Genomic DNA, 10968 nt, shown 5'->3' on the forward strand with positions numbered 1-10968 from the left:
TGTTTCTGTATTCTGATCGGGGACGCCAAATCCATAATTGTTTAACAGTGCTACTTCGGGAGATTACATTTCAATTCCCAGCCTCATCCGCTTTCATAAAATGTAACTTTTGTCATCACATAATTCAGTAAACAGCACAATCCTACTGAGTCTCCGGAGCACCGCTCTATATCAAGCCATTTACATAGTACAGAATCTCATTGATCATATCTTCCTCTATGGGGAGGGAACTATTGCAATTTTATTTTATGCCTGCAAGTGTATTGGAAGGCTTTGCTTATGAAAAGTAATAAATATTCGGAAGCCCTACCATTCTCCAGACAGGGTTGTACTGTAGCTATAGGTAATGCAGCGGTAGCAGTCACACCTGGGCCCTGATGCTTAAGGGGGTTGTCGGAGACCCAAGGACCATGGACACTGATGACCATTTCTCAGGATAGGTCATCCGTATCAGATCAGTGGGGTCCAACACCCACACCCCACACGGATTAGGTAATTCAACTAAAGTATATGGTTGGAAACAGTTCAACTCCTATTCAACTGAATGGGAACAAAACTATAGCTTCCCACTGTCACTACTGCAGTGTACGGAGCCAGAAGATATATACAGTGTGCAGAGACATACATTGCAGCGGTGGTGCCGGGTACTTGCAGCTTGACTCCTACTCACTTGAATAGAAGAGCTGCTTCTAGCCATTTACCTTGTATACAACTTCTGGCAAGCTCTTCTACTGATCGAAGGGAGGTCCAACAGTCAGAACCCCACCGATCTAATACCAATGGCCTATCTTGTATATAAGTCATTAGTACACGTGATCCTTGGGTCTCAGATAACCCCTTTAAGGGGGCTCATAAGCCCTCTACAACATAACAAGACACCAGTGTTATAAATAGATCATGTCATGTGAGAATCTTATTAAAAATTATGTATTGGGGCCCAGATGCTTTAAAGGGAATCTGTCGCATTGAAGTTGCAATCTGATTGCGGGCATCATGTCATAGAGATGGCGGTACGGAGCAGATTTATAGCTTTGTGAGAATATATCAGTATAACTTGCAACTTATTGATTAAAATCCTTGAGCCATATGATTTTGGGAGTCCAGTGGGCGGTCTCACTAAAGTATTAGCCATGTTCCCTCTACAGACCTCCTATAACACAATGCCTCTACATGGTATTGTATTTTCCTAGGCACAGGCCTCAGAGGAGGTTTTGTGTAGTTGGTACACTCGTTACTCCCAAATTTGGTAATGTAAGGAGAGCCCCATGACAGCTATACCACCAAATAAATACAATAGACTTGGCCCTAAAGATATTGACAGGGAAAAGTCCAGATTCAGCAGAAAAGTATCCCATGTCATCCCAAAGGGAGTAGGTCAGGAAATGGGTTAGAGTACAAGAAGAGAACAGTGATGCAAGTCGATGATTCCCAAACTTTCGTCACATCCCCTGGAGGGTCGTGCAGACAACCCCAGGGAGTCGTGTGCTGTTCACCGATATTCTGGCTGTGATGCTGTGGTTTTGATATGGCCGCTGAAGGATGAGTCAGGTCACATGACCCTTCATGACCCAGCAGAATAGTAACCAGTACCGTCCCAGAGGGAGTAGGTCAGGAAATGGTTTGGAGTACAATAACATAGTGCATTACTTCCTGTATATGATTTGGTTTGCTAAAGAGAACAGTGCTCTAAGTCACTGGTTCCCAAACTTTGGATTGTGACCCCATGTAGGGATATGCAGAGACCTCTTGAGGGTCATGAGCTTTTCACTGATATTCTGACTGTGACACTGTGAGCCCAATATGACTGCGGATGGCTCAGTTAGGTCACATCAGTGACCATATTGGGACCACGCATCACATAGCCAGAATAGACTGACATCTGTTACACTGTCTGACCACACAAGCTTATAAACATTGGGTGTGGCTATTCAATTGCTGGGTCATCTAGGAATTGTAGACCAGATGGTGTTCCTTTAGTAATGGAGCCTCTGCCAAACTGAACTGCATTTCCCAGAGATTATAGAAACAACATTGTTACATGCCTACAGGATGCATTGTCCTGCATACAAGGACCATTACTGGCTGGACTCATGGAGTATCCTTGGATGAGGCCATCATGACGAGAGCTCAAGCTAGACTGTGATCAGTGGTAGGGGATGTTAAAGAGAGAGCTTGGAAAAACCAACGGCCAGCCAATGAAGAGTTTTTGGCATTGAAATCTTCCACATTCCCTCCCTTGCATATTCCTCAGTTTTGGGACAGTTTGGGGAGCATTGGAAGGTGGATGGGCCAACAACATAAAAGAGTGTTATGACATGTCATGGTAGTGTAGATGGATGGTCCTCAGAGTTGGTGAACTCATTATGGGCTTTGCAGTTAGGGGGAGCAGGTGAAGCCCTGGACTCCCCAATAACTATTACTATTATAAGAGGCATTTGGTCTGGCTGAGAGCAGGTGCTGTTTAATGGGTTAAGTTTTATTCATCTTGACAGGGTGAGTTGGTGCCTTTGAGCTTGGCCACATCTCATGGCTTTGAAGACCTTTGTCTTTAAGGTTGTTTAATGGACCTTCCTGTCGAAGGTAAGAAAATCTCTGTCAGCGGCTTACTCCCTTCTCTTCAATTAATCTGGTGTGCATGTGTCTGGTGGAGTCTAGAGGAATAGCTGTTGTATGAATGAGTGTTTGGCTGACAGTTTTGGGGGTTCCCACCTTCTATCTACACAGAAGGTGTACATGTCCATTTTAATTATTACTATTATTATGAGAACACATTGGGCATATCATAAGTAAGATTTATTAGGTTATTGTAATTTCACCAATAAAAAATAGGTTCTAGTAAAATTTTAGCAAAATCAACAGTGGTTGGCAACAAAATCAACTTCAATTGGGGTTGTTGTTTAGAATTTCGGTGGGCCAGTAAGGCTTTGGGTCCACATGGAGACCTGAAAGACCGAGACCCTGTCCACTGAAAAGCAGTTACCAGTGGGAACCCATGGACTCTGTAGACTATAATAGGTTCCGCTGGGTTACCGCTGGTTTAATACTGAAACTGTCGGAGAGATAAGTTGCAGGACTTTTCTCTCCGTCAATCTTGAGCAGAATTTACAGCAGAGTAGTCTATCCCTGCTTGAAATGGACAGTAGAACTGTAATTATTTGGTCTTGCATGAACCTTTGTGCTTTATTGCAGTAAATATCTTTTATATGTGTGGAGGTTCTTTACCTGTTACAGATAGGATTTCCATAAAAGTGAACAAATAGCCTTATCAAATAATCAAATGCAACATAGCAAAGAGATGACGGTTTATTGTGGTCCATTGCAGGATCAGAAGAACGGAAAAATGGTCCACCTAATGACATACAACAGATCACGATGAATCCATTGACTATAATGGGATCAGTCAGGTGCTTTGTGCCAAATCTTAATGGAAGGGGCCCACTACCTGGCAACAGAAATTAAAATCGTGATGTATGTATGTATGTGCTGCCAGGCTCCATTACATTAGAAGGGTTACTGCACAGGAACAGCTTTCAAAGCATCAAGCAGACAGAAGTGGGCCATGTAGCAATTGGCCGCAGCACCCACTTCTTTAATATTCACCGCTGACATAGAAGTCAGTGCTATGAATACTAATGAAACAACTGGAGGCTCCTAGATCCATTAGACTGTGCAGAGCACTGGAGTACTGTGTGGGGACACTGGGGAGCATTGTACTGTATGAAGACCACTGGGTTGCATTATAGTGTATGGAAACCATACTATATGGAGACTACTGAGTAGAATATACTGTATAGAAGCCAATGGGGACCATTATATTTTCTGGGGGACACTGTGGAGTATTATGGTGTCTGGGGGCCATTAGGGACCTTTATACTGCATGGGGGCCAACTTGGACCATTATATTGTGTAGGGGCCACTAGAACGTATTATACTGTGTGAGATTGACTGGGTAACATTATAATGTATGGAGGCCACTGGGGATTATTACTATCTGTGTGGGACCACGGCCACATCTCATGGTACAAATGATATACTGCTACCATGTGCTAGGGGTGTCCTGAGGATTGTAAAAGTTGAGAATCCCTGGTTTGAGGTCCCTAATAATTCAGTCCATTCTGAGATCTGCCAAAAAAACACAATCCCATAGCTTGCCCACCTCTTCCCCCCATAATCATGTAGCCTGTCCACTTCAGACAGGAACATGATAGAAAATGGTAATATACGCTTGGAGGCCCAAGAAATTTGTGATGGCTGCCCTATATAAAATACACTATATACTATAAACATCATAGTGTTGTGCAGTAAAATCTCTCATATTCCACGTCTGACTTGTCCACCTATAAAGAATCCCGCCCTGTAGTGGACATGACAGATAGCATAAATCACTATCATCTGTACACGTTCCTCTAAACAACATAAAATGAAATTTCTCAGACAGGAGTGACATGACTGTAAGAGATGGCTTAGCATGATGTGCGTGACCTATACTGGTGATTTTTAGGGGATTGCATTCTGTCATGAACGCTCTATCCATCAAGAAATGTCAACTCAAGAAATTGCTGTGTGGAGACCCTCGTAATGTAGATAAAATGATGTGCTAGAAGCTATATTTGGAGAGCTGGAGACTTAAGGGGTCAGAATACAAGCAGGATGGATGTGTCTGAGATGAGAGATTGTTGCTATGTGTGGATATTCTGTATACGTGAATACCCTGTATTATTTCCCAACGAGTAGAGCTGTATAGTATATATTCTGTTATATTGACTCTCAGTGTTAGTAAGGATATGCTATTGAACCTGATAAAAATTCTGTTTGGGGATCCATTCAAAATCGCATATTGTATGCTAGTGGTGCATCCAACACTACATGGTCAGGAGGTACGCCATAGTCCCAGCTGGGCATTTGTGTGATAAAAAGGTCTACAGTCTGGGACCATATGGGTATTTCTTGACCAGTCAGTTCTGGCATATGGTGACCACTTTTGGACCCAAACCATAAACTGCATCTAAAAGGTACAATCTAACAGGTACAATAGCAATAGCCTTCTGATCTGGTGTTACCAAGGGGTTGGAGTTTGTTACTGTACAGTCTGACACTGTCCAACCGGTGCTGACAGCATGAGCCTTGGGGCACAACTCTTTTGGCAAGGGGAATAGTAACACCCATTTGGTAATTTGTTCCAAATTGTTAGGAGAAATAATAGAGGAACAGTACAACACAGAGAAACAATGCCTCCGAGAGGTGAGAGGACTGCTTATATTTAAATGGGATATATCACCAGGTTTGAAAATCCCATTGGCATACATCACCCTATAGGTGCTGTCACCCTGAGCATGTTGGTGTTTTTTCTATCCAGATCTGTTCAGCCATTCCAAAGATATAAACCCTTTTAGTGTTGATGCAAATTATGGTATAATAGCCAAGGGGGCTGTAACACTACATGGCATACAGCACACAGAGACCCCTCACCAAGAGAAACCACAGTGTTACTGCCCACACGACTAGTATAACCTAACTTGCATTAATCTTGGATAAATATGTTCTTTCATTCCAAAGATATAAGTTCTTTTAGTGTTGATGCAATTTAGGGTATAATAGCCAAGTAGGGAGTCATACTACATGACGTATCGCACACAGAAAAATCGCAGTGTTACCCATACCTCCCAACCGCTTCCGTAGGACGCCGATGAGCTGAATACATAGGCAAAGAGGACCTTTCATGGTTTGGGGCACAGGCAGTTCTATATACTGCTGGAAAGCCGACAGTGCGCTGAATTCAGCGCACTGTCGGCTTTCCCGATCTGTGCCCCAGGTAAAGAGCTATCGGTCCTGGTACCGTAGCTATTTACAGTCAGACGGGTGTTCCTGACAGTCTGCTCACAGTACTCATCCATAGACGAGTATTATCAGGAGGGGAGGGAGGCGTTCCTCCCCGCTCACACAGCACAGCGAGATAGGCGCTGCTGTGGAGAAGGACGTTCCTGACTGACTGTCAGGAACGCCCTTCTGACTGTAAAGAGCTAAGGTACTGGGACCGATAGCGCTTTACCCGGGGCACAGATCAGGAAAGCCGACAGTGCGCTGAATTTTCCAGCAGTATATAGAATTGCCTGTGCCCCGGACCATCGCTCCGGCATTTGTAGCCGCGATGTAATGACGTCACATCATGCCTACAACTATGTGTATGAGGGAAAGAGCGGTGGGGGAGCAATGGAAGGTGAGTGTGTTTGTTTGTGTTAAACATTAAGGTGGAACATAATGTAGGGGGCCCATGAAACTGGGAACAGATGAAGGGGGGGGGGAGAACGGGATGACACTGGGGCAGATGAAGGGGGGGAGAATGACATGACACTGGAGCAGATGAAGGGGGGGGAAGAACGGCATGACACTGGGGCGGAGACGGGGGGACATGAGATTGGGGGGATATGAAACTGGGGACAGAGATGGAGGGGGGACATGAAACTAGGGGCAGATCAAGGGTGTATATGAAACTGGGGGAGAGATGAAGGGGGACATATAATTTACAGGTGACTGTAGGAGGATTATACTGTGTGGGAGCACATGAAAAATTAATGAGAATGAGCGGAGTCAACATAAAAGTGGGCGGAGCCAAATTTGCCGCGGCACGCAGCGTGCCGCACATTTTGTCCCTCTTTCAATATCATTTAGGAAATAAAGAAACAACTTTGTTATATAAACCTTTTTCTATTGTGTATCACTTTACAATATAAGCAATAGAGGTTTTCATTCTGGTTGTCATGGAAACGATCAGGGACGTATATAGATGTTTACCACGAAGATGGTTTTATCACTTAGATTCTTTATAATATCACTTTTACACCCGTAATCTATTATATACCTATTATTATATAGCAAGTATAGATTAGGAGAGAAATTGTACTACGTATAATGTATACATTTCACTGGGCATAGCCATGGCGACCAGGATGTAAGCATTGATCGTTTACATTGCTGCCTGCATTCAGAAAAATAGATAAGACGGACAATAGGAACAAGGTTTACATTATATAGAGGCAACGTCATATAATGGTGTAAAGACTTGTGAAAAGCATTGTTATGGCTAACACTCCAACAAAAAACACTGCAGGAAAAACTGCGGCGGCAACACATCACGGTTTTTCCTGCAGCGTTTTTGACAGAAAGTTTTCAGAGTTTTCCTATGTGGACTATCTGTTTCCAATATTCTGCTAGCATTTCCGTAAGTATAATTGACATGCTGTGATTTCCAAAACCCTAATTTTACGTAAATTGAAGATGGCATTGGCAAGAATCCCATTCACTTTGCGGTGACTGTAAATTGCCACGGTTTTTTTCCCGTCAAGCTTCTGCTGCAGGAAAACGTTTACGCAACGTGAGGCCTTGGCTTATGGGTGCTATGTTTATGGGCAGATGTCCAATAACAACTCTGTACACTGTATATATGACAAAAGAGACTGATATAAGTGTTCCATAGTCTGTGATCTTAGCTTATCAACGCGCCTCGTCATAAACTACGCACATTCTCCGATGGCAGAGGGGATATCAATGCCGGTGTACAAAACGCCGATAAATCTTCCCCAATGTATCGGAGCTCAGCTACAGTCACTATATATTTTAGGATGCTCTGTTTAGTATCTTCCAATTGCCAGATACAAGTTGCACATTTTTGCACAAACCTATTTGTTGTCCAAAAATTTGACTTCTTACCATTCTACGCCATCAGATAGGTTTTTCAGAAAAGTGGACATGGTATGGTTGAAGCTTCTATATACTGGTGTAAATTATAGCAGATATCTACACCAGCTCCTAACCTCTAGAGGAATTCATGACTGGGTGAGAAATTTACAGTCATGGAAATCTCCAAATATGCCAGAGGAATTCTGGATCTCGCTGAGGCCCCTTCAGTTTAAGAATCAACGTCCAGGCTCATGGAGTCACACTGTTAACATTTTATGACATATCGCTGTGACATATCAATGTGGATTTTCGCTTTAAACAAAATGTCCAGGCTTAACAGGAGGAATGAAATTATGTACACCTCCACCACCAACTCCATAAATTCGTTAACAGGCACAGCTCCACCGATTCCAGTGCAGTTGGAATTTTTCTCTAGCCCCCACCGTTTCTGACAATCAGTGCAGTTAAATTTGGCACTCAATAGGCTCTCTACTGTCAGGTAGGTGGTCCCACGCATAAATAGATAGTCTCGGACCACCCACTTGACAGTAGACATCATAGTTAGTATATTAGGTGCTAAAACTAACAACACTGGTTACTCAGGAATGATGGGGAGGGCTGGAGAAAAACTGGGCCAGAATTAGTTGAGCAGCATCTATTCAAAAATAGAGATGAGCGAACAGTAAAATGTTCGAGGTTCGATATTTGTTTCGAGTGGCCCCTCAATATTCGACTACTCGAATCGAATATCGAACCCTATTATAGTCTATGGGGGGAAAATGCTCGTTTCAGGGGTAGGCAACATTCGATCAAATTATACTTACCAAGTCCATGAGTGAGGATCGGGCTGGATCCTCCGAGACGTCTTCTCCTTGCAGCGTCCCCGTGGCATCTTCCGGCTCTGAATTCACTCTGCCAGGCATCAGGCACTACAAGCGGGCATGCACAGTCGGCTCTGACCAGGCCCGTTGCCTGGCAGAATGAATTCAGAGCCGGAAGGCGCTGCGGAGAAGCTGCACGGAGAAGACTTCCAAAGGTAGGAGAAGAACCAGCGTTGATTGGCCAACTGTATAGCATTCGGCCAATCAATGCTGGTTCTGCATCGAACTTTTACATTCGAATAGCGAGTGGTACTCGATCGAGTACGAGTATTTCGAATACCGTAGTATTCGATCGAATAACTACTTGATTGAGTACTACTCGCTCATCTCTATTAAAAAACATAGTAGATGAGGTTGGATAAAGACATCAGACCATCAAGTCCAACCTATAACCCTACAATCCCCTACAGTGAAAGGTCTTCTGTAATCCATCCCCCTGCTGGTTTCTAGCTACGCTTGAATTATTAAGAGGCTTTATGGCATGAGTTATAGTAAATTTTTTGACCTGCCTTGGTCTCTGCTCCACCCATATTCATATAAAGATTGCTAGGTCACCCTGCAGTTCCTTCACCAATATTAGTTCATGAAATCACATTGCGACCCTTCTAGTGTGCCATGAGAAGTTGCGATCACAACACACTAGTGGTCACAATGTGACTCCATTCACCTACTTTAGTGAAGAAGTTGCAGGACAACCTGCAGATCTTTGGTCAGTTGATGGGAATGGTGGACTTCAATCACCATGTAGACCTGGCCTTACACCCATCTATGGCGTACATGGGTTAGTAAATTCTCCCCGATTTCTGCTAAATGAAGGTCGTGAGGGGGTAGTGAATGACTCGTATATGGCCTCTTTAGGCCCTGCACTAGGTATGGTATAATGTAAACGTTTTTTTTCTGGTGTATTCTTTTAACTTTATGGTACTATGTTCATCAGTAAAAAAAAAAAAAAAAAACCTTGTCCCTAAATTCAGTAAATCCATGTACATCTGTTTAGTTTACATAGTGACCTAGTAATACTGAGTGTATTTTCTGTTTTTTTTCCAGGCTCCCTGTATCCTCCAGCCAAAGCCTCCGTTACCATTTTCAAGATAACTTTTTGGCTAGGCTACTTTAACAGCTGCATCAACCCAGTTATCTACCCATGCTCCAGCCGTGAGTTTAGGAAAGCCTTCCAGAACATTCTGCATGGTCGCTGCTCTCATAGGAGACAAGCCTCAAGTAAGTACTCACAAGGATACATCCTAAGCAGCCCAGTGCATCGCAGTCCAGAGGAACAAAGAGATGTTGTGAGAATCCCAGTAGGTTCTGGAGAGACGTTCTACAAGATCACAAAGTCTGATGGAGTCTGTGAATGGAAGTATTTTTCTCCAGTACCAAGCCCATCTTCTCCGTATGGGCAACCAAAAGACTTCTCAAACTGTTCAACGGCCAGGGTGAGCAGTAAGTCAATCTTACGGGCCTGCTGTTGTATTGGCACAGGGCAGATACGTTCATGCCATAGTACAGAGCAGATACGTCCGTGCCATAATATTCCAACTATTAAAATACATAAAATCTCCACGAGTGAAAACGGAGAACCGGTCTGAGCATACGAGGAGAAGACTACTCCAGTCAATTCCAGTACTCATAGACATGTGCTGCATGTGGGATGGAAGTGACTACGCATTTCTGTACAATCTAAATGTGCAAGTTCACAGGTTCGATTCCTGTCAGCACCATTTACATTCCATTGTAACTGAGCCTCATTTTAACCCTTGACTCAATGACTTTTTATTCTCAACGTTTTGAACCTCGAACAATGCTGCTATATTTGCACCTCGGATGTGAATGCATGGAATAAAAAAAAACTTGCTTAAAAAACTTCCATGGTGCTATGTAAATCCAAAATAAAGTCATTGGAAATGGCGAATGAAACAAATTGCCTGAAGCTGTGCTATTTATGTCCTGTTAAGGTTTGTGCAGAATTGACATGTGCTGTGCACTCTGTACAGGTGGAAATCTTCCAGATCTAGCTTTGGACGGTGACGTTTCCATCTGCCATTCACTTGCAATAAACACAATCACAAACAATAGTGTCATTGGTTATTTCTGACAAATTTGCGAATCATCAGCCTCACGAGGTTGCCGTTATGAGTAGCTGCACGGACATGGCGGTGGTAATGGAGATCATCATTTAGACACTTTCTCAATCCCAATATGAAAGAACACAAAGTACAAAACCTTACAATGAGTATGGTTATTAGGCTGGCGGAGAATTACAGAATGGCAGACTACTTATTCATCTCTGTTTTTGTGAAAACTGTCTTTCTGAAAAGGGCATAGCAGTTAATAACATTGTAAAGATTATAGAGAGGGCTTTGTCACATTGTTATATTATAGCTCCATTTATAAGGCTGCCATAGAGATG

At 43.2% G+C, this 10968-nt stretch overlaps 1 protein-coding gene across 1 annotated transcript in view; it reads left to right on the forward strand.

Annotated features, from left to right (window-relative positions):
- The window catches only part of ADRA1A (adrenoceptor alpha 1A), a 99770-nt gene extending 89156 nt beyond the window's left edge, over positions 1–10614 (forward strand). Inside the window, exon 3 of the mRNA XM_075273165.1 lies at positions 9606–10614. Within this exon, the coding sequence (XP_075129266.1) occupies positions 9606–10147 (542 nt within the window). The 3' untranslated portion in view covers positions 10148–10614. The remainder of the gene's footprint in view (positions 1–9605) is intronic.
- Positions 10615–10968: the final 354 nt, after the last annotated feature.

This window comes from Leptodactylus fuscus, chromosome 5 (assembly GCF_031893055.1).
Source record: "Leptodactylus fuscus isolate aLepFus1 chromosome 5, aLepFus1.hap2, whole genome shotgun sequence".
NCBI classification, from domain to species: domain Eukaryota; kingdom Metazoa; phylum Chordata; class Amphibia; order Anura; family Leptodactylidae; genus Leptodactylus; species Leptodactylus fuscus.